The sequence below is a fragment of the Pteropus alecto genome, unplaced genomic scaffold (assembly GCF_000325575.1).
Source record: "Pteropus alecto unplaced genomic scaffold, ASM32557v1 scaffold160, whole genome shotgun sequence".
Taxonomy (NCBI): Eukaryota; Metazoa; Chordata; class Mammalia; order Chiroptera; family Pteropodidae; genus Pteropus; species Pteropus alecto.
In genome coordinates this window covers 4,263,282-4,286,547 of record NW_006429864.1, presented here as the reverse complement: position 1 = coordinate 4,286,547, position 23,266 = coordinate 4,263,282, and the positions used below count along the sequence as shown (strand labels likewise).

Sequence of the window (23,266 nt, the reverse complement as noted above, 5' to 3'; positions counted from 1 at the left end):
CTGGGACCACAGTGTCACCCAAAGGCATTCATAGGGTGCTGGGAGGAAATCTCCGACTTCTTCACTTCTGATAGAACCTATAGCTAAGACCTCACAGCAATGAACAGGAAGCACTTGGCTAAGAGTGCTCAGGAGAAAGAGGGCACAGAAGGCCTGAACCTGTCCCTTCAGAGCACCAGGCCTGGGGATGCAACGTGGAGTAAAAATGCAGGGATGAAGCAGCTCTGTTTACTTTCTCCGAGATTCTCGGAGTCTCTATTTTGTTTGAAAACAGACTCAGGCGAAGGGAAGGGAAACTAACATTTATTGAGCGCCTACTTTGTATGTCTGGCCTTGTGCAAGGAGATTTCATCTATAATGTTCCATTTAATCCTCACACCAACCTTGTGAGGTAGGTATTGTCCTCATTTCTATCAAATAAGGAACAAGAGGCTCAGAAAGGTTAGGTAGTTTGTCCAAGGTCACACAACTAGTTACTGACAGAGCTGGGACTGAGTGCCGAGCCTCAGACACAAAAATTCTCTGCTCAGACACTCATCTCAGGGAGGAGGGAGAGAGAGAGAAGCTGTGACGGTCCTTACGCCTCCCACCGTGAGAACCAAGACAGTCACCATGAATCGGAACCTGTACTTTTCCATGGGCCTTCCCCTCTCCACCTGGGGAAGATGCAGTCAGTTGAAGAGATGAGACATAAAAAATAAATAGAAGGGACGAGTCCCCCAGCAGCAAGGACCTGCATTATCTATGCTGTGGGAAGGTCAGCTGCTGTGGGAGGGAGCCACGTGGGCCCTGTGGGGAAAAGTGGGACAATGGCTGCCAAAGGCTGGAGTGGGTGGGCTAACAGGCCCCTTCTGGGTCGCACAGATTTTAGAACAAAACGTCTGGGGCAAGCAGCAGCCGTGGGCACAGTCACCACCATCTTCCATCTGCTCATTTTACCGGTGTTTGTGATCCAAGAGGGATTCAAAATCGGGAGAACATACAAGTTTGTGCTTTATGTGTCCCAGGACTGTCATCTCTCCTGTCCTACTGTCTCCAAGGCCCACAGACACCAGCTCCTGCCAATCAACAAAGAAGGTGATGAGAACCAAAACCACACAGCCATCACTAGATCCTAATTTTAACGTGACAATCCGGAGAAGTCTCCTCCCTTGTTAAGCACTGATCTGTCAATACTCTTTAATCTCTGAAAGAGCCTCTGCCCTGACCCTACAGGCTCTCACCTGCAGGAAAGAGCAGGCAGTTCCCATTGTCACGTCCAGAGTCACCTTGCCCAGGAGGAGCTGCACCTTTCCCGACTTGCGGATGAGCAGCTTTCCAACCTGACCCTCTGTCAGGTCAGCCAGGGTGCAAGTGTTCTCTGCCAGCCTGGCTTCCTGTGAAGAGATTCGAGGATGGAAACGGGGTAAGGAACTTTTTCCTCCATCCTTCATGAACAAACCCTTTCCCAAAGGAAGGGAGCAGCAAAAGTTGGCATGAGCTTCCCTAAGAGGGCCTTTTCCTAGGGCTGCCTGCCACTGGTTAAAAAACAAGATCCACAGTGAACATATAAACAAGTGGACAAATTATCTGTAACTGCTGAACTGGGTGATGGCGCATGACAGTGTATGTTCTCTCATTTGTACACGTTCAAAATATTTCACTATAAAAAGTAAACAGATACATTATTGGGGTGGAAGTATAAAGCCCCAAAGCCCTTACGGGAAGAAAGAACAACTGCGGATTACTCTTGCGTTTTGGCTTGAGTGGCGCATCTTTGCTTCCCCTTACAGGTGGCTGCTTCACTCCCTGACCCCCCTGCATTTTCACAGACCTCACTCCTGCGCGTACCCGGTCTTTCTCCTGCTTCATAACCACCATCTGTCCATCCTCGTTCTGCACCTCTGTCTTGATAGGCTTGATGTCCTGAGTCGGTGGCTGGCCAGGGAGCGTGTCTGGCAGCTGGAGGAACAGAAGCTCTTCCTCCTGCGTGAGGCTCAGCTCCCTGAGCAGCTCTGCCACAGACACGTCCTTCGGGAGGCCGGGGGTCTTTCTGGCTGCTCTGGGAGGAGCCTTCATCTTGGCGTCCTCCTCCTCATCTCGTGGCTCCTCTTTCACTGTCCAAGGTAACACAAGTGGAAGGACTATCAAGTGGCCACCCTCTACGCCATCTCATTGTACCCATACCTTCACCCGCACCTGCTCCACTGTCACTCAGCCATGAAGCTGGAGGGAAGTATTCATTGGTTGGGAAGAGGGATCCAGGAGTTGTGTGACTTATCAAAAGATAACTGAGGCTGAGCCAACAGGTACATGTCAGCATGAACCCTGTGAGTGTGAGGCTTTGGTGTCTTTGTTCAGGCCACACATTTTACAGCTGGGATGGAAGGGGACCTGTTTATCAGCAGCAGTCTGAGAGGCTCATTCTTGGGGAAGGGCGTTCCTGGTGGAGGGCAGCCACAGAAAAGGAAACGAGATGTTAACTGGCACAGAGTACCTTTCACAACAGGCACATCCACCTCCATGTCCTCTTCCTTGGGGCCAGCCAGCCAAGGCTTAACATCTGGTTCTTCGTTCTCTTCTTTAAACAGCCACCCTGAGTGAGCCAGCGGCAGCTGCACAGGCATGTTTCGGGTGTCATTCTTCAGCCCGGGGTCATCAATGAACTGCCAAAGAAGAGACGGGGTCACATGGCATGGCTAGCATACACACATAACTGGACTGCAGTTCATCTTAGCCCCTTTCAAACTGAAGCCTGCTGCTCACCAGGCTTCCAGGACATCAGAGAGCTCTTCTTCCCCCAACCCTGGCTCCCAGAGGCCCTTTCCACAGCTGCAAAGAAGGGCTGTTCCCCACAGCATGCTGGCACCTACATCATCCTTCTCCAGCATGCGCAGGATATGTTTTGTTTCTTCATCCGTCTCCCTCTTCTCTTTTTTGATGTTGATGATATGAGAGGGCCCCATGTCCGACAGATCCACTGTCTTATCCCAGTTCCCTGTAGGAAAAAACCAGCTCATCAGGGGTAAGGAAGGGGCCAAAAGCAAGGAAAACTAAACTGGGAGCAGGGGAATTCCACTGCCCTTGCCCTTCTTTCAGGCAGTCTGAACTGAAATCCACTGAGCCCTTCCTCCTCGGCAGCTCTGTACCCTTTTTCTTCATCATTTCGGCTGGGCCCTGCTCAAAGATGGAGTGGGACTGGATCACTTCTGGGCGACCCCGGCCCCGTCCATGCCCCTCTCGCTGTCGGTCTCTCTCTCTGTCACGCTTCTCCTTCTTGATGGTTACTTCTTCCTTGGGCCTGTCAAAGAGAATGAGTTAAGGGAAACCACTCGCCCTGCCTCAGAGAACTGCTTATTCTCTCACATCACTCTATTCCACCTGAGCCAATAACTACCTCATAAGAAACAGAACCCAATCCTTAGTACCTTTTTCACTTCCTTGATGGGGCAGTCCTTTCAGTTGGCTTTACTTTATCTTCTTGTTTGAGAGTATATATTGGAACTATCGCTCAAAAATTAAATTATTGAGATTGCCCCCAAATGTGGATTTTTTGTATTGACTGAAAGCAGGAAGGCTGTAATTCAAAACAACTTAAGGGAAAACCTGATAGATCTCTGTCTAAACTAGTGACTGTCAACTCTGGCTGTAAAAGATAATCACTGTTTCATTGCAACAAGTTAAAGCACAACTTCTGGGACAGACTCCCAGGTATCAGTATTTTTTCAAAGCTTGCACATTAGAATCACCTGGAAGCCAGAGTTGACAATCACCAGTGAAAAGAACTAAATACACCAATATAAATTTCTGAGCTACATACCTAGTTATTTCTCAAAATGCGCAAATTCAGAGTAAGTAAATATGGAGTAAGTACTCAGAAGGCCTAGCTACTTACTCTTCCTTGATCTTCCGACTGATGATATTTGGGGTGAAGGTTTTCTGAAAGTAAAATACAGGAGTCACTGATTTGGTAAATTCTGACCCCAAAGTACAGAGGAAAAGAAAAACTCCCAAAGGGCATCTTCTATGGACCGAAACCATGGATCTCTTCTGCACATTCCACACTGTTGTCAAAGATTTATAGTGATAAACTCATGCTTGAAAAGGAGGAAAGTCATGTCATGATGACAGCAGAGTTACACACAGAAGGGGCACCAAAAACCATTTAAACTAGCAGCCTCAGCTTCTGCCCTCTGAAAGGCAAACAGATGATGGGTTAGACTGCCACCAGAATTTCCCTAGGCAAACTTAAGCCTTTAAAAACTGGCTGTTTAATGCTTGTCATTCCCCTTACCTCCCCGCTTTCCGGGCTACTCTTTATATCTATAGTCATAAACATAATAGGAGAGAAACAGAGCATCTAATGCCATTCCTAAGATTCATTCTACTCTAGACCATAGGTTTGCACATTGAGATCCATGGCGAATTCAGAACTCTCTAAAACTGCAGGCAAAGTGTATACTCTCATGACTTTCATGAGTTTCTTAAAGGTGTCTAAAACACATAAAAAATAAGCACTGCTCAAGATGTTGATCTAATGAGGATTCTCTGCCCTTCAGCCAACGCTGAGAACCATGTCAACAGCTTGTATCCAACATCTAGACCTGAAGATAAAACAGGCTCCCCAGAATTTGTAGGTAAAAGTCTAGGGACGAGATCTGTGAGACCCAACGCCACGCCTAGCACATGGTAGGCCCTACAAGAACATCAGTTGAACCCTAGGGGCCTGGAATTCAAGATAGCTGGGTACCTTCTTGACTCCCCCGAGGGTGAGGTCCCTGGAGCGAATGGAGGGAAGTCGGCCCGGGGTGAGGGGAGGAGCCGGCCGCCGCCCGATTAGCCCCCGGGCCCCAGAGAGGAGGGGTCGGGGCCCCCCCGGAGCGCTGGGCTCGCCCGCGGCGTTTCCTTCAGACATGTTGCCTGGGAGAGAAGTGGAAAGGGACAAAGTCAGTAGAGGGGACGGACACGCGGACCCTAGGCGGAACCCCACCCACCTGGCTGTCCGCCCCTAAGTCAGTGCGTCTCTCCCGCGGCGTCTCAGCTCCTCCCCTCCCACGTGGCGACTCCCGGAACCACCCGGCCAGAGCCCTTGGCGCACCCTACCCCCAGGCCCCGGCCAGGCACGAGGCGGGGACGCACACCAACGCACCCAAGCTGCGGCTCCACACCGCGTGCGTTCCGACTTCAGCTCCGGCGCGACACACAGCTGGCCCTGGGTCTCAGCACCAGGCGGAAGTCTGCGTGGCGGGGTCCGGGCGCCGCCATCTTGCCGCGAGGCGGAAGTGAGGTCGGTGGGCGGGGCCGGCCACAGTATTTATCCGGCGGCGCCCCGCTCGCCTCCGCCTTCTCTTCCCGGTTCTTCCCGGAGTCGGGAAAAGCTGGGTTGAGAGGGCGAAAAAGGAAGAGGGGTCTGGTCCTAGTTATGCTACCGTGCAGCGCTCGGGAGGGTCTTAGCCCGACGCGGGGCGGCGGAGATGCCTATCTCTGGGTCTTGGGGCCTTGGCGGCCGTCACTTTGTGGGGATTCTCCGCGAAGGGGCTTTGGGGCAGTGGGGTCGCGGCTCGGGTTGCGGCGAGAAGCGCCGGACAGAGAGCGAGACCCCGACTCAGAGTCGGGGGATCCCTAGCCAGGCCGAGCTGCGGCTGCCGACTCGATGGTGACCTTGGTGCAGTCAGTGTACCACCCGCCAGCGGTCTTGCCCTCGCTCGGAGTCCCTTTCCTGGACTTCTGGGGGGGTCTTGGATTGGGGTTTGTGCATACAGCTCTGGAGCAGCACCAGCGGACCAACCGGGTGCCTAATGGTACCAGCGCTGGGATCAAGACTGCGGGCTGCTGGAGGGACGAATTTAAAAAACTTATTGTGACTCAAGCATTTGTAATTTAACAAAAAATGCTCTTTACTGTTATTTCCCCCACCCTCATTCCCAAACCATGTAAAAACCATGTAACAACATTATGGAAAGTTTGAGAGAAGGAAAACATTTCTGCTAGAATTCCACGTGGAATACTCTTGAAACTTTTGTAATATATTCCAGTCCCCTTCACGGAGCTGTTGTATTGTACTACAATTTTGTATCCTCCCTTTTCAAATAACATTTCTTGGCTGCTGCATCAAAAGACTGCTTAATTCTCAAGTGGCTATGTCATGATTTGTCTAACTTTTTCTGTTTGGACACTAGGATCGTTTCTTTTCCCTGTTGTAAATAACGCTGTAGTGAACATCTGGTGCATTTAACATTTTTTATTCTTTTAGATTGTATCCCTAGGACAAATTTCCAGACGTGATAACTGACTAAAAGAAGACATACTTTTTTTTAAGAACATTTTTTGTTTTGAGATAATTGTAGACACACATGCAGTTGTAAAATACAATACAGAGATTCCCAAGTACCCTTCACTCAGTTTCCCTCAATAGTAACATATTGCAGAACTGCAATACTATGTCACAACCAGAATATTGACAATGATAGTCAAAATAGAGGACATTTCCATCACAAGGATCTCTAGCTGCCCGTTAGTAGCCATACCTTCCTCCCTTCCGACCACCCCTGGCAACTGCTAGTCTCCATATTTATACTTTTATTATTTCAAAAGTGGAAATCATTTAAAGATAGAATCACACAGTATGTGATATCTTGGGATTGCTTTTTTCATTGAGCATAATTCCCTAGAGATTAAGTTGTTGCGATGATCACTACCTTTTCATTACTGAGTACCCATGCTTTGTGTAATCATCCTTTGAAGGACATCTGGGCTATTATGAATAAAACTGCTATGAACGTACGTGTACAGATTTCTGTGTAAACATGGGTTTTCATTTCTCTGGAATAAATAAATGTCTAAGAGTGCAACTGTTGGGTCGAATGGTAGTTGTATGGTTAGTTTTATAAGAAACTGACGAACTGTTTCCACAGTGTCTATGCCATTTTGAACATGCGTATTCTATGTTTCTTTATCCATATTGCTAAACTGCTTTCAAAAAGGCTTCTGCTAATATGCTTCACCCCAAAAGGACAAGAGGAGAGGAAACTTAAATCAAGTCTTCCACCTTTAACATTTGGGGAATTACTTTCTGACAATGATTATTATAATTTCCTTTTAAGAAGCTTCTCCAACCTTCTCTCTCATTAGGCTAATTACTTTCGGCACCATTCTATTTATTTCTTAACTTGCTCCAACACCTCCCTCTATATTTTCTCCCAAAGAGTGTTCACTCTTTTATGTAGATTCAAAAGAAACTTGTAAATCATTGCTAGCTGAACCCTGTGTAATCACATCTGTGATTCTAGCAGATCTTAATTTGTTTATTGCATTTTTACGTATTTAATAGTAAAAACTATAATCTCATTCTTTTCTGATAGCTTAGTGAAATTATAATCAAACTCTTAAGAACAAATATAGTTTTCTGGGTCTAAGTGCAGATTTCAGAAGATATAAGCAGATTCTGTCGAAAGCCTGTTCCTGTGAATTCTTGATGGGTGTTGCAAATACTAAATGAATGAGAGACTGTTTTGAATACATATCAGTAGAATAAGAGGAATGTGTGGTATGAGAATTCTATCCAAGTTCAAGCTATTACTTGTTCTTTATGAGTAATTTGTCCTCATTTGTTTGCATCATTTGCGGGCCATTTAGTTGGGATTCTTCCTCACCTCCTTGAGCTTTAAACATTGGAGAGCTCTAGAATTCAGTTCTTGGAACTCTTCCCTTTTCTCTATGCTTAACTCCCTTGGCAATGGTCCAGTTTCTCGGCTTCAGACCTTGTGCCTATCTCAGTCTGGACCTCTCTGAACTCCAGATGGATATCTCTGCCTATCCCATACCTCCACTTGGTGTCTGCGAGGCATCTCGAACCTACGTCCTCATCCAAACTTTGATCTTCCTCCTCGACCTACTGAGGTTCCCCACCTCAGTACATGGCAGCTCCATCCCTCTAGTAGTTCAAGTGAAAAATCTTGCAGCTATACTTGACTCCTCTCATCCTCTCATAAATCTAATATTTCAGCTATTCCAAACATATCTCGAATCTTACCACTTCTCTCCCCCTTCACTGACATACCACCTTGGTCCAGGTCACCCTCATTTTTTTTTGCTGTGATTATTAAAATATCTTCCTACCTGGCTTCCCTGCTACCGCCTGGGTCTCCTCAGTCTTGTCTCAACATGGCATAATTAAAACATTTCACATCAGGTTACATCTTTGCTCTAAACTTCCCAGTGCCTTTTCAGAGCAAAAACGAGAGGGTTTAGACTGGCCTACACAGACCTGTGTCATCTTTTCATCCACCTACCTTCTCTTTGTCCTTAGCTCCTACCACATTCCCCTCACTCACTCCGTTCCGGTTGCACTGGTCCCCTTGCTGTTTCTAGAACAATCTGGTATGCTCTGCTTCAAGGCCTCTTACTCGCTGCCTAGGATGCTCTTCTCCCATATAATTCTGCATGGCTCCCTCCCTCCTTCAGTCAGGTTTTTTTTTTTTATCCTAAAGTCACCTATTCAAGGAGACCTCTGATGGCTGTATTTAAAATTGTAACCTCCTACTCCCCTATGACACTCCATATCGTTATTTACTGATTTATTTTTCGGTGTAGCATGTATCACCTAATAAAGTTTTTTTATTTGTCTTTCTTCCCATCACCAGAAAGTCCCACTACAATATCCTCATTGTCTGAAACAGTGCCTGATACATAGGAAGCACCCAATAAATTTTTGTCGAATGAATGAATGAATTCCAGCTTGTGGTGAGATGAAGTAGCGAATCTGGATGTGTGTTAGAAAAAGAAGGGTGGCTTGTTTCCAGGTAGGTTGCATCAGTAATTTAACTTTGGCACCACGGATGTAAAGGCCATCTTCGTGTTGTGTTTTTCACGTGTCTTCTCTATCGGATCTTCTGTATGCAACTGTCTGGAGAGAATAAGTGTGGCAAATACTGTGTGAGTGGGGGGAAGCCTTTCCAGCATGGTAGCGGTTTGTGTATTCGGTGTGTCTGTCTGTCCCTGGTATCCTGCCACGTAGTGCGCAGTGGCGTTCCACAGTTCCTCTGTTATGCTGTTCCGCTTCAGGTATAACTCAGTGACTATCCCAGGATCATGGTTCTATCACGTTAGTCCTTCCACTTCTCATTTCGGCTGTGATTCTTTCTTTATTGTTCTTTATCTTCCCTTGAAGTTTCTTTTGCTCTTCCAACATTTCACTAGTGTCTCTTCTCTAGTTTCTCAGAGTCCTTAAATATAATTCAGCATCTTTCCATGTCTTAAAAATTGTTAAATCTCTCAGTTTTTAAAAAGCTAAAACAAACAAACAAACCATATTCTTCAGTCGAGTGACTGCTCAGAAACGTTTCCGTATTTAGAATTACTTTAATGCTCTTTAGTAAGTTCAAACCAGGTGACCGATGAGAGTTGGAAGAGGTCTCAACATAATTTCAAAAATGCAAAGTAAATAAGCACTGAGAAATTCATACAGTTCTTATAAACAGTCACTGCTCTCACTCCTGTCACTGTCAACACATGTAAATGAACGAGGAGGTTTTTCTGGACTGTCTGGATGTGTACACATTCATTGGTCAATGAGATCTCCACACTTAGTTCAACCATGGGAAATACACGTAAACATTTTAAGTCTGCAAAGTGCATAAGCAATAGTAAGACCGTGGATTTTTTTTTTCACTTACAACCTCATCTCTATTACCTCAGACTCTATATTGGCTCTGTATCTCTCTACCATGAAGAACAAGCCTTTGTACTCACACTTGGATTTGAATCTAGTTTTACTTCATATGGACTGAGTCTCATTTCCCACCATCAGCCTTTTTCAAAATGGAGTTGATGGCTCCATCTTTCAGGGTTGTGAGAATCACATGCCTTGCACTGTCTTGGTTAATAAATGCTTTTGTTATTATTATCATCCTATGGCTCTAATATTTAATATGGAAACTTTCGAGCATGCACAAAAGTGGAGAAAATAGTTAATTGAAACCCAATGTACTATCTTCAACAGTTATCCACCCATGCCGGTCGTGTTCCATTTACCCCTCCATTCGCACCCCAGATAATTTTGAAACAAATCACAGATATCATGCCATTCGTTCATAAATATTATAAAATGTATCTCTGAAGGATAATCCTTTTAAAAGGATAACCATAAAATGTCATCAGAGCTAGTAATTTCTAAATATTATCAAATATCTAGTTAATATTAAAATTTCCCAATTGCCACATAGGGTTTTTTTTGTTTTTAGTTTGTTTAAATCTGTATCCAAATATGTTCCATATGCTTTAAGATTTTATTGGAAATATAATTAAGGTGTGGCAAGAGATTTTGCTGTAAGAATGTTCATTTCAGTGTTGTTTAGAATGGAGAAAAAGTAAAATAACTTAATCACAGATGAGTAGGAGATTGGCTCCCCCAAAAAGGGTGTATCACCTGACAATAGAACATACACAGCGGCTGAAACGATTCTGTAGAAATACGATGTAATGAACAGATAAGTGAGAAAAGCAGGTTATAAAACAGTATTTATACTTTCTAGTTTTGTTAATAAAGTATATCTCTCATAGGCATATATCTGAATGGTGAGGAAATGAGCAACTTTGATTTTTCTCTTAACTATTAGAATTAAATCTCATTTCACCACGATCACATATTACTCATAATAAAAAGTTTATTAGAGATAAAAACGCAGCAGCAGTGCCTCTCGGCAGTTGTTTGGCTTCACGCGGAGGTAGTTGTGTTTGGCACGTGATGCTTTCTTCCTACCGTGTGCTTCCTCATGTGATCTACAGAGAAGTCCTCTGAGGCAAGAAGAGGCAAACCCCTGAGAGGGTTGGTGCCTTCACCTGACGCCAGCACGCAGCTTCACAAAAGCACATTCAGAGGGCTATTGTTCACTGCTCGGGACGTATGATCTCATGGGCTCGCTACATGCCATCCTGCCAAGGTGAGAGGCAGGGACATGCTGGGACTAGACTTCCTTTTACAGAGGGGGAAACTGAGGCAGAGAGAAACTGGCTTTTTCCTCATGCCACCCTTCCAGAAGGTGGTAGGGATAGGTTTTTGGTGTAGATGTCTGGCGCTGGCCATAACCATGAGATTACGTTTTGCATCTCTTCGGAGTTTCACCATCTCAGCGTAGGTGTGTGAGGGGCGGGACCTACTCCTGTTTGGCTAAGGGAGTGCTGAATCCTGCCTCAGAGTAACACACCAGACCGCATTCTGTGGTTCGGGATCCGACCAAACTTGCTCAGGTTCTCCACACCCAGTTAGATGGGATTGGCTTCTGCTTGTCTCTGCTTTCTGTGAACTATTCGCTTTCTGTCCACTGTCACCTGCTCTAATCTTTGCTGCCGATGCCTGCAGCCCCTGAGTCCCTCTCAGTGAGTGTCTCTTATGCTCAGCTCATGCCTTCGGTGGCTCTCTGAGGCCCTCACCTGGGGCCTGCCTGCGTGGTCTGCTGTCCCCGGTCTGCTGTCCCCACACCAGCCCTCCAGACCCCCACCACACTCCTGCTTCCACAGTCTCCTCTTGACTGGGCCCCACCTGTGCCCTGGAACTGGCCCTGACTCCTCCTCGGAATTCTTACCTGTACCTGCAATTTAGTTGTCTACTTCTTGTTCCCTAATTGTGTCTCTAAATGTCCATCTTTTCTCCCCTAAAAGACTATGCACTCCTTGCAGGCAGACATTGTCAATACGATGGCAATGAAAACAGCTCTGATAGGTCACTGGGCACTTCTTGCATACCAGGTCCGCAGCTGAGTGATTTACGTGTTGATCTCATTCAATGATGACAATAAGCCTGCGTTATTATCCCATTTCACAGATAAAGAAACTGACTGAGAGGTTGAGTAACTTGTCCAAAGTCACCCAGCTAGAAAGTGATAGAGCAAGAATTTTAACCATGCCTGTCTGACCGCAAAGCCCATGCTTTTCCACATGGCGCATATTCCCTGTCGGTTGCTTGATTCAAATTTCCTTGAGTGTTCTTCCTTGAGGATTCTCATTTCTCGGTGATAGAAAAGCCTCCTGCAGATAAGAGAGGCTTTTACAGTACCCCTTCTGGTCAAAGTGTTCAGGGCTCGGCTCCTCTGAGCCCAGATGGTTGGCTGGGATGTGAACACTCCAAGCTCTGTGTGTCTCTCTCGCCCCCACGTTCTTGGCTCTGCATACCCTTCATGGCCCCACAACTTCCCTCTCTTGTCCCTTCCCCTGGGGACACCTATGTAGCCAGAGGATTCTCCCTAGACCACTAGGGTTCCTTGGGCTATGATCTGATATCTTTTGATAGAGTTGGTAAGAAAATGGAGCCACTGGTCAATGAAAGGCCCCAAGGAGAGGATCTAGACTAAGACAGACCCTCTCCACACTCCCCAGCTCCCCTCGGATCTGGACCTTGCCCTTGCACAGATACCCCTTCCCTTTAATCAGAACTTTTGCCTTAAGCTCCCCAAAGCCCTTGGGCTAAGCCCCACCCCTCTCCCAGAATCCTAAAGTTTAGGGGCTGCATTCAAGTGAGAGATTTCCAAGTAAGGGTGTGTTGGAAGGACTTCTGCTAAGGGCACGTTTCCTGAAAGAACAGGAAAGGGAGCAGCCACCGCCTCTGCCTGTGAGGACATCCCAGGAGCTCCCTTCCAGACCCTCTGCCCTTTCCCCCTCCCACCAGCCCGGGCGAACAGGGACCAAGCTTGCTTATTGTCACCTGACGCTGGGCAGCCACCGATCCCATTGGTGGAGCCAGATTCGGTCTGGCTCTCCCGTTCCTTCTCGCCTTCTCTGCCTCTCTCTCCTCCACGCTGCTTTGATTTCGCTCTTGCGTCTCCCTGCGCTCTCTCGCTCGCTCGCTCGGCTGGGAACATCACCTCTCCCGGGGCAGCGGTGAGCTGCGGAGCAGGCAGGGGCTGCCTGCGGGGCATGGAAGAAACCTTCTTGGCAGCCGTAAAAGGAGCGAGAGGAGCCAGTGAGCCCTGCTGCCTGTGACCCAGGGTCTGGCAGCTGCCCCTCTGCCTGGGGGGCCATCCACACAGAGGGCTGTCCCTTCCCTCCCTTCCAGGTCTTCCTCTGCAGAGCCCGGTGGAGCCAGGTGAGTGCCCTTCCTCCCAAGATCATCCTGCTGCCAATTCCGAGAGGAATCGGGGTGGCCAGGGGCTAGACGCCAGGGGCACCAAGGTCCTGATGCTGCCTGCCGTGCCCCTCTGGATTACCAGGGCCAACGACCTTGTCCCCTTCCCCCCAGGCCCTTGGCCACGGGGTTAACAGCTGGATCCAGTCTCCGGGGCACCACGGCTAGTCACCCCGTGACCATTCTGCTGCAGTCAGCGGTGCCCAGAGGGACGGTGGGGTGGGGGACAGCTTTTCCTTTGGCATGCAGTGGCTTTTCTGAATGGGCATGGGCAAAGGGTGTCAGTGCGTGCACGGTGTATGCATGCTTTCGAGAAGACTGGAGGATTGCTTGCGTAGATAGTTCTGTCTGCGTGCAGTTATGCTCATGTGTGGGTTTTGACTGCTGTGTGGCATGTCTAACAACATATGTTTCTTGTACATGTGAGGCACATGTGTGGGGAATCACTTATCGGAGTAGCTTGTGGGTACACGTAGGAGGGGACAGTGCGAAGCAGTATATTTATGGAGTGGACATATCGCTTGTCATGTGTGTGGGAGTACATATCGACGGAGGGTTTCTATGTGGGAAGGTGTGACTCTGGAGCAGAAGCGGGTAGGTAGGTGGAGAGTGTGGGCAGAAGCCCCTTTCTGTGGGCAGAGCTGCGTAGGTGTGCAAACCTGTTGGCATGTGACGGTTCAGGGCTGGCAGTGTGTCCAGAGACAAACACCTTTTCAAAGTCTGTGTCTTTGAGCCTGGAGAAGACTTGAGAGTGAATACCAGAATGTGGGCAGAGGTCGACGTGTGTGTGAGTGTACATGGAAGTGCAAACAGGCGTATGGGGTGCCTGCTTTCTATGGAGGTTTAATTGACATGCATGCATGTTGGTGCCTGTGGTTTCTTTTTTCCCTCAAATATGGCTTGTGAGAAGGTCGCATGCATATGTGTGTGCATGAGCCTGTGAACATGTTCATGCGTGGGTCCGCGTGGAAGTGACAGCTTGCGGAGGGAACATTGCAGGACATTCTTAGAATGTGGACAGTGGTAGAAAGTACCTGAGTGCGTAGGTGAGTGTGTGGGAATGAGAATGTCTGAGAAGGTGTGTGCATCCTGTGGGTGGCAGGTGTGGGTGGGCACACTTGGTGCCTGTGTGTGCACGCACGCGCTCTCACCTGCATGTGGGTGTGTGAATACTTGGGTCAGGGTGGATTTACATGGGAGTGTAGGTGTTTCTCAGGTGTTGCCTCAACCTGTCCCTCATACCCTGCCCTTCCTCAATCATCTGGGTTTGGAGAACTGGAGTTCATGCCCACCCTTGGTCGACCCTGCTTTACTGTTCTCCGAGGGTCACTCAAGGCGCTCTCCCAAGCTCGCATGGGAAGTAGTCTCAGTTCTCCTAGAACTATAGAGGGGAAAGGATGAGCTGGTCCTGGAGACCCCGCCACCAAGCACGGATGCCCTGTTTCTGGGAGACTGAGGCAGGAACAAGTGGCCGCCCGTAGTGGGGGTGTGGACTGCATTCCGTGTGAGTGGGAGGCAGCTGCTCAGGCCCTCCCTGGGGTGGGACGTGTCTGTGTTGCTGTGCCCGTGTTCATGGCTGCGTGTGTGTGTACGTGGGGGCACACGTGCGTCTTCCTGGGGAGAAGCTCAGTGGGAGCCCAGGGGGCGGCAACTCTCCACTGCTCCACACCTGTCCCTGTGAATTACAAACTGGTTTATTACTGTGCAGTTGTTTCTAGACACCCAATCCATTCTGTTTAATTTTGGGGTGAACCCAGTAGCACCCCCATGCTTATTTACCAAGAATTCCCTGTGCATGAAGCCACTGACATTTGTCCGAACCTCTCAACAGATAGGCATACACTTTAGGGTGGGAAGCTAAAATGAAACAAGAACACAGGTGACACCTTGGGACAGGTAAGGGCCATCACTCATATTCTTCACCCTGTGCCTGCCACCCAGGCAGCCTATGGATTAATTTAGAGCTGCCAGGCTCCGGAGCAGGCTTAATTGACAGGAGAGTGTGGGTTGGATTTTTTGGAAGCTACAAATAGAAGTACTGTTTTTGAAGGCACGAGGTACCCTCACCCTTAGCACCTGGGCGAGGAGGGAGAGGGAGAGGGGAGGAGCTGAAAAGGAGCTGACACTCCAGGGACCTGTGGTGTGCTGGGGCTGGGCTTGAGGGAGAACGGGGGAGTGTGGATTCCACTGGGAGAAAGTCCAGCCCGCACTCCCGCTCTTGTCCCAGAGAGAGAGCCCCTCCTCTCCCCTCTCCCCTCCCTCTCCCCTCCCTCTCCCCTCCCCACCCTGCTCCCCAGGGCTCTAATGAGCCAGGCCGAAGTCAGGGCCAGAGTCCGCGCTTCCTCGCTGAGCACAGTTGAGAGTGATGGTGATGTGGTCCTTTTACACCTGGAAGAGCAGCCAGGGGAAGAAGTGAACGAGCGAGAAGGGGAGGTGAGAGAAAATGCCATTGCTTAAAAGAGAAGGACAGGAGGAGGAAAAATAAATAGCGGGAAACGATGTGTACCTGTGCATACGCATATGCCACACACGTGACACCTGTGACATACACGCGCACACCCACTCTCACGCGAGGAGACACAACCTTAGTTCAATGATAAAGAGCTTGGGCTCTGAAGTCAGAGACGTGAGTCCAAATCATTTTCTAGCTGTATGGACTTTGGCACCTTAGTACCCCCCAACCTCAGCTACCTCATCTGTAAAACGGGGATAATAATAGTATCTACCTACTGTGAGCTTGCATGAGATGGTGTTTATGAAATTATTAGTACATAGTCAGCTGCAATAGATGTAAAAAGGTAAAACTAATTATTTTAAAAAGTAAAGCAGTAGAGGATGGCCGAGAGGGAACGAGGGATAGTAGAAGTTACGGGGTGGGAGAAGGGCTGTGGCTTGTGATAGGCGCCCCTCCCCCCAACACCAGTGCATCCACGTGTGTCTCTGTGGCACTTGCACGCCCAGCCCTATGTCATGGTGACCTCTGCGGGGTCACCCCAGAGAGGAGGGGGGCCTGAGCCCCGGAGCCCTGGTACCCTTCCTGGCACCCTTGGCCTCTCGGCTGCTGGTGCCCTAAGCCTGCCTGCACCCTGACCCCCATCTCCTCGGTGGGTGCTTCCTGTTTCTCCTGCACCTCGCACTGTTCTCTCCACCCCCACCCCTTTCTCGTTTTCACGCCTGCTTGCTGAGGGCTCCCTCCTCGGCTCCATCTGCTGCGAATCTGTCCTGCCTTGCGTTTGCAGCATCCCCACTGCCTCTGCCACCTGTCAGGTGCCGTCTGCTCTGCAGACCCCTCCAAGGAGAGCCAAGTTCCCCCCCCGTGGGGGACACCCCATCCCACCTTCGGTCCCCGCCTCTAGCCTTCCTCATGTAATCTTTCCGTCAGATGTGATGGGGCAGGTGCAATCAATGGGTCCTCAAGTTTCCGCCTCGCAAAGGATGCTGGGAGCAAGCAAGACATTCCAGAAAACTCCGTGATGGGGAGGGAGGTGCTGATTCTCCGTCTCCCCGCAGTCCCCACAGGAGCCAAACAGGAGGGGAGCATGGAACTGCTGTCCACGCCCCACAGCATCGAGGTCAATAACATCACCTGTGACTCCTTCCGCATCTCCTGGGCCATGGAGAACAGTGACTTGGAGAGGGTCACCCACTACTTCATCGACCTCAACAAGAAGGAGAATAAGAACTCCAACAAGTTCAAGCACCGGGTGAGTGAGGGAGGCCAGAGCCTCCGCTACTTCCCCCACACCTGCTCTTGGCGGGGCAGGATAACACAGGGCCTGGAGGTGACAGCTGTGGGTTTGCAGAGGCCAGGTTCCAATCCAGGCTCTTTTTACTGTGCAACCTTGGGAAAGCTACTGAACCTCTCTGAGCCCGAGTTCTTTCACTGGTGAAAAGGGAATGATGATGCTGCCAGCGCCTGTGGGCTGGTGAGAGGCTTCTGTGAGGTACTGTTTGTGTGGCATTTGGCTCAGGGCTCAGCAAACCGAACACTATTACCAGCATCATGACTGGGGTGCTAGACCGGGGCTCGAGAAAACCCAGGGCAGGGCCGCGACGTCTCACCTGGGCACGGCCCCTGACTCTGCAAGCAGCCTTGTTGTTGATTGGGTGCAACGTGGCCCATGGGCAGGGGTGGGGCCCTTTGCTGGGGCCTCAATGATCCCCCTCAGGCCTCTGTGACCCTCTCTACCCCTGGCCTTCTGGCCTATTTGCTGGGTTTAGAAAAGGAACGTGAGAGAGTCCTTTGCTGGCTGGGGTGTCCTTTCCCTGGGTTAAAGCTGCTCTGGGGGCCAGCGGGAAGAAGGCTCCCATCTTCTACGCTGGCAGAAAGGCAGGGAGAAGAGTGAGGTGGGAAGGAGCCGGTTCCCACGACGACGGCATCATGTGGGTTACTCACCCTCTCTCTCTTTAGAACTGGCTCCCCGATCTGGGTGTCTTTTGGCAGGCCAGTTGCCACGGTGACGTGAATGTTCAACACCACCCCCTTAACCATCCCCCCCCCCCAAAGAATAAGGCATATTTTCCCTTCCTCCCTGGCTTCTCAGCATTGGCCGTTGCCGTGGAGACGGCACTGCAGTGTGCAGAGCTCTCGAAGTCTCCCTCGAAAATAGAGGTCTCACCACCCTCAACTTTGCAGGCCTCCACCCCAGTGGCGTTTCTCCTTAGTTCCCAAGAGAACAGGCCTTAAGGAGGGGTGGAGGCTGGGGAGTATCGGTAAGGTCTTCCCAGTGGCCACTGCTTGCTTCTGCAGAAAAATGGTGTCCAGGGCACTGAGCCATCGAATCCTTAAGACTCTGGCCCTACTCAGGAGGCATGGGCCACCCGGGGGTGGAGGTCTGAGGGAATGCCAAGATTGGGCATGACCCCCAGTTTGACTCTTGGCTCTCTGTCTGCACCCCATATCTCAGGATGTCCCCACCAAGCTTGTGGCCAAAGCTGTGCCACTGCCCATGACGGTGAGAGGCCACTGGTTCCTGAGCCCCCGCACGGAGTACAGTGTGGCAGTACAGACCGCTGTGAAACAGAGCGACGGGGAGTACCTGGTGTCCGGCTGGAGCGAGACGGTCGAGTTCTGCACCGGGGGTGAGGCCCTCCTGTGGGCACAGCCAGTTTAATTATGCTCAGGAGAGGGTTTCGTCTTAACCTAGAAAACACTATGACCACCTGCTGTACACCAGCACCAGGCTTAGGCCACTGGGGAGACACAGGTGGAGGAGACCTGCCCCTACCCCTTAAAAGCCTGCAGCCTGATGCAGGAGGCAGACGTGAGCACGGCTAATCATGATGACAACACCACTTCCATAAAGGGATGGAGTTACTTTTCTGGCTTGGCCCAAACATACGTTTTTGGATTTTGGTAAATACACATAATGTAACAGTTACCATCTTAACCATTGGTAAGTGTGCAGTTCAGAAGTGCTACGTACATTCACACTAGCATGCAGCCGATCTCCTGGACGTGTTCATCCTGCTACACTGAAACTCCGTACCCATTAAATGACAACTCCGCCTCTCCCCTCACTCTAGCCCCTGACAACCACCATTCCACCTCTGTCTGTAAATTTGACCACTCTCGTGTGAGGGGAACCACACAGTATTGGTCCTTCTGTGACCGGCTTATTCACTTAGCATCATGTCCTCAAAGTTCATCCATTTTGTAGCATGTGTCAGAATTTTCTTCCTTTTTAAGGTGGAATAATATGCATGGTGTGGCCAGACCGCATTTTTTTAATTGATCATTGGTTGATGAATAATGTTTCATGGAGCAATCACTGTTTGCTTGTCTTGAGCCTCCACTTAGCCCGGGGAAATAAGCCATATTCAGTGGTCCCGTGAACTTTCTTAGCAGAACTTAGCTTGCAAATTCCAGCACGAACAAACGCCAGGCTCATGCGTACTTGGTCGCTGATGACCCAGGATCTGCCCCATGATGTTCCATGATGAGAACTGCCCTAGATCTCTCTCTGTCACAAGGAAGGGGCAGGGGACATTCTTAGCCCCGGGCCTGTGAGGCTGCTGGCTCTACCCTCTGCCAAGTTCTGTGCCCCATCTCCTCGAACTGCTGTTCTCTTTTGAGTGGCGCTGTTTCTTAGCTAAGCTGCAAACCCCACTCTCTGGACGTGCTCCCTTTCCCTTTTTTTTTTACCCCAGAACTCCATGTGTAGTGGGAGTTTAATTCAAACAAGGGAGCTGGGGATGGCTGCAGTCCAGTCCACACTCCTCTTGCCAAACCCAGCACCCTGGCCAGAGCTGCATCAGCTAGGAGGAAAGGGGACCTTTTCCTAATTTGTACAAAGGTGCTGTCTAAGCTAGCAGCAGCCTTGCCTGGGTCCTCGGTTCCCGGGAGGGTCTAGTTTCACTACTCTGTTTCCAGGCCTTTCTGCTTTTCTTTGGATGCTCAAGTGGAGTCATCACCCCAGACCCGGTCTGCCTAAACACTTACCCCGGATTCTGAGCGTAAAGGGTTGCATGAGCCCCTGCCTGTAATGACCACTGGCTTCCCCATGGTTGTGGGGGCAGCCTTCTACCCGCTGGGTTCAAGGGATTGTCCCTAAAGAACTTCAAATTCTCTCCTCTCAGTCCTTTTGCCTGCCCATTATGATTGTATAACTGGGCAGCCCTGCCCTTGCCTGACGCAGAGAGTTTGGGGCCTCTGGCACTGAGGTGCAGAGGTGATGAGGACAGACAGCATCCAGCTGGCCCATTCTCATGTGGTCCCAGGTGCTGTGGCTGTTGGGTGCTCCCTGCTGCTCTGAGCACAGAGGTGGGCTGGTGTATGTGTGCGTGTGGGGGGGGCAGGAACGAGGGCGGGCTGTGGTCCCCGCCCAGCTCTCATCTCACCCACCTGCACTCTTGCAGATTATGCCAAGGAGCACCTGGCACAGCTGCAGGAGAAGGCCGAGCAGATCGCTGGCCGCATGCTGCGCTTCTCCGTCTTCTACCGCAACCATCACAAGGAGTACTTCCAGCACGCCAGGTGCGCGAGGCCCTGTGTGGCCCACCGGGTCCCTCCTTCCTCCTTCAGCACAGCTGCCTCAGCCGCCCAGGCCGTCTGGTGTCACCCCAACCCTGTCAGTTGCCAGACCCTCTTCATGGAGTCTCCATGCCATCCCGTTACTGGTTGGCCCTGGGGGGCAGCCAGTGGCTTGGGGTTGGGCTCCAGGGGAGGAGAGGGTACTCGGGATGACCTGGGGTGCCGTGCCAACAGGCCTGAGCAAGTGAGGTCCTGGGTGGGACCCTCCTTGGGGGTGGTTCCTGTCACTGGGTTCTAATGTGGCAGCTCAGCTATCTCTCCAATTCAGGCGCTGGGTCCCGAGGGGAGGAGTTGAGGTGGGCACAGGGTGTAAGTGGATTCTGAGCGTGAAGGGTCGCGGTCTTCACACTGTGTGCTGGGGAGCCTGAGGCTCCAGGGCGCATCTCAGGCAGCTCTTAGGGTGGTGCTGAGGGCTTGTCCAGGAAATCCAAGGATGGGACTTGGTGAAACCCACATCTATCATTCAACCTGAGAAGCTTTGCTTTTATTGCCTACGGCTTGCCTATGTATAATTTTCTTTGGGAAAAGAGAGAGGATTTCTCATCCAAAAATGCTCTAGCCAATAGATGATCCCACCTAGTACCCTCAGCCGAAACATGGGGAGCCTGAGGCCAGAAAGCCAGCATGTCACTAGTCACTCAGGAGAGCCAGGACCAGGCTGCCCATCCTCCCCATCCTGCTGACACTGCTCCAAGTCCATTTCTGTCTAAGGCCAGGCCAGGGCAAGCTGCCGCCAGTGCTGTCTTTATCACTGCATCAGCCGGGAAGGTGGTTTTGCCCCGACCCCAGGGCAGTGGAGGCCTCAGGGGTCTTTGTTGTTCGTACTAAAGAGGGAAGGCAGTGAGGCGAGTGGGGAGGGCTTTGGCTCAGTTTGGGTTTCTCTATCAGCCAACAAGAAAGAGAGAGAGAGCACCCATATGTGCCAGGGTGCCATCTTTAGATGAATAAAGTTCCCTTTCCGAAAACCTCAGAGTCTGTCAGGGAACAGTACTGACGGATGGAATGTGATAAGTATGTGCGATCATTGACTAAAATTCAGTGTCCTGCACATAATGGGCAATCAAAATTTTGTTGAACGTAAGTGCCTGATGTTCCTTGAAGGTTTCGGAGAGGAGGGGACACCTGTGCTGGGCCTTGAAGGATGAATAAGAGTTTGCCAGGCCAGGTGGAGAAAGGTAGGAAGGGCAGCCAGGCAGAAGGAAGAGCAATGCAGACACAGAGGCAGAAAAGAGCTGGGTGGGGTTCCCATGTCACCTGTGGGTGTGGGGGTGGTAGGAGGTAGAGCCAGAAAGACCAGATCGTGATGGCCTTGCTTTTCACTCGAGCGCCATCAGCGGGTTTTAAGCTGGGGAACAGCAGGTTCAGACCTCTCCTCTGTGAAGGAGTGGGCTGGATCAGCCCATCTCCAGGGCCCTCCCTACTCTCGTTCTGGGAAGTTCTATTTGTGACTGGTGGAGGCGGCGGTTGGTGGGAGAGCCAGGAGCTGGGCTGGCTCCCTTCTCACTGCACACAGCAGCCGAGCCTCAGCCCAGCTAACCAGTGGCATTTTCCCTTCCCTTTGGCATTTCCCCTGGGGGGGTAGGACCCACTGCGGGAACATGCTGCAGCCCTACCTGAAGGACAACAGCGGCAGCCACGGTTCCCCGACCAGCGGCATGCTCCACGGCGTCTTCTTCAGCTGCAACACGGAGTTCAACACGGGCCAGCCCCCTCAGGACTCCCCCTACGGCCGCTGGCGCTTCCAAATCCCCGCCCAGCGCCTTTTCAACCCCAGCACCAACCTCTACTTTGCGGACTTCTACTGTATGTACACGGCCTACCACTACGCCATCCTGGTGCTGGCTCCCAAGGGCTCCCTGGGGGACCGCTTCTGCCGAGACCGCCTGCCCCTCCTGGACATTGCCTGCAACAAGTTCCTGACCTGCAGCGTGGAGGACGGGGAGTTGGTCTTCCGCCACGCCCAGGACCTCATCCTGGAAGTCATCTACACCGAGCCTGTTGACCTGTCCCTGGGCACCTTGGGGGAGATCAGCGGCCACCAGCTCATGAGCCTGTCCACTGCTGATGCCAAGAAAGACCCGAGCTGCAAGACCTGCAACATCAGCGTGGGCCGCTAGGGACTCCTGGGAAGCTGGGGGACTAGGGAGTGATGACAGGCAGGGCAGGCTTGGGTGGCATCGGTTCAGGGAGCTGGCTTTCTTTCCCCTGTCCCCCTGCTTCCTCCCTGCCATCAGTCTCCCCCTCCCTCACCCCTTGGCATTAGAGGCAACAGAGGGTGGTCCCCTTGGTGGGCGCAGCCCACTCATGCCCACTAGACCTGGAGAGGCTCTTAACCTCAGTAGGTTGGTGGGGGCTGGGATTTCTGGAGACTTCCCCTTTTCTCTGGTGTCCGTGTCCTGCTGTTTCTTGCTTAATCCCAGGCCTCCATCTCATGGAGACTGTAGCCTTTAGGCTCGCCCCGGGAAGCCTCTCCAGGGCAAAGCCCACGTGTAGCTTACCTGCCTCCAGAGGTGACACAGAGAGCTGTGGGGTGCTCTTCCTTAGCCCCACTCACCCCACTCAGGTCCACCACAGGATGCCCCTCGCCGCTTAGCTGGGCCTCAGGGCTCCCTACTCAAGGTCTGGCCCTTCCCCCCTATAAATAGTCCCCTGCACTGCTGTGACCCCAGCTGCTCTTGACTTAAAGCACCTCCTCCTGCATGGGGAGAGTTGTACCCCCCTTGTCACCTGTGCTCTGGAAAGGGGCCCTCTTTTTGTTCTTGGCTTTGGGGCATCCAGGCTGTTGGTATTTTTCCCTTCCTATATCTGGAGATGATATAGACTCCCGCAGACCTTCTTCCTTGCTGAGAGCACTGGGGCCCGGAATGGCAGCCACTGAGGTCGAGGAGGGGGAAGGACACCCCTGAGACCCAGAGGGACCCCCTTCTTCAGCCAGGAGTGGGCTGCCTCCGCCCTGAGGGGACTTGCTGTGGAACTAGACCCAAGAACTTTCCCACAGAGGCCCGGCGCCCGCCCGGCTGTGCACTTTGCTCGCTCTCTCTGCCATGGTGCCGTGACTGCACTGTGCCTATGTGTAATCCAGACTGTGGCTTCCCTGCCACCTTACCCTGTGCCCCTGCCCACTGGCACTATCCTTA

At 51.0% G+C, this 23,266-nt stretch overlaps 2 protein-coding genes across 2 annotated transcripts; one reads left to right on the top strand and one right to left on the bottom strand.

The window, feature by feature from the left end:
* Positions 1–285: 285 nt before the first annotated feature.
* Positions 286–5,284, bottom strand: POLR3D (RNA polymerase III subunit D). Its single transcript, XM_006904379.3, has 9 exons — positions 5,129–5,284; positions 4,730–4,899; positions 3,875–3,918; positions 3,129–3,280; positions 2,853–2,977; positions 2,477–2,645; positions 1,831–2,096; positions 1,224–1,376; positions 286–1,058 (listed from the first exon to the last, which is right to left on the bottom strand). Exons 2-9 carry the CDS (start codon positions 4,892–4,894, stop codon positions 936–938), a joined length of 1,197 nt encoding a protein of 398 aa, XP_006904441.1. The 5' UTR covers positions 4,895–4,899; positions 5,129–5,284; the 3' UTR covers positions 286–935.
* An 11,351-nt stretch (positions 5,285–16,635) lies between these two features.
* On the top strand, positions 16,636–22,246 carry PHYHIP (phytanoyl-CoA 2-hydroxylase interacting protein). The gene is made up of 4 exons (XM_006904378.1): positions 16,636–16,800; positions 18,004–18,178; positions 19,955–20,072; positions 21,712–22,246. The coding sequence occupies exons 1-4, from the start codon at positions 16,636–16,638 to the stop codon at positions 22,244–22,246; spliced, it is 993 nt and encodes a 330-aa protein (XP_006904440.1).
* The last annotated feature ends 1,020 nt before the right edge of the window (positions 22,247–23,266 follow it).

Bases quoted from the DNA above. Each gene is read 5' to 3' on its own strand.
- POLR3D (XM_006904379.3), bottom strand. From the start codon at position 4,894: ATGTCTGAAGGAAACGCCGCGGGCGAGCCCAGCGCTCCGGGGGGGCCC. The intron at 3,281-3,874 runs GTAAGTAGCTAG...TCTCTTTGACAG, and splicing joins AGTCGGAAGATCAAGGAAGA to GCCCAAGGAAGAAGTAACCA. The intron at 2,097-2,476 runs GTACTCTGTGCC...TACCTTGGACAG, and splicing joins GGATGTGCCTGTTGTGAAAG to TGAAAGAGGAGCCACGAGAT.
- PHYHIP (XM_006904378.1), top strand. From the start codon at position 16,636: ATGGAACTGCTGTCCACGCCCCACAGCATCGAGGTCAATAACATCACC. The intron at 18,179-19,954 runs GTGAGGCCCTCC...GCACTCTTGCAG, and splicing joins GGTCGAGTTCTGCACCGGGG to ATTATGCCAAGGAGCACCTG. The intron at 20,073-21,711 runs GTGCGCGAGGCC...CTGGGGGGGTAG, and splicing joins GAGTACTTCCAGCACGCCAG to GACCCACTGCGGGAACATGC.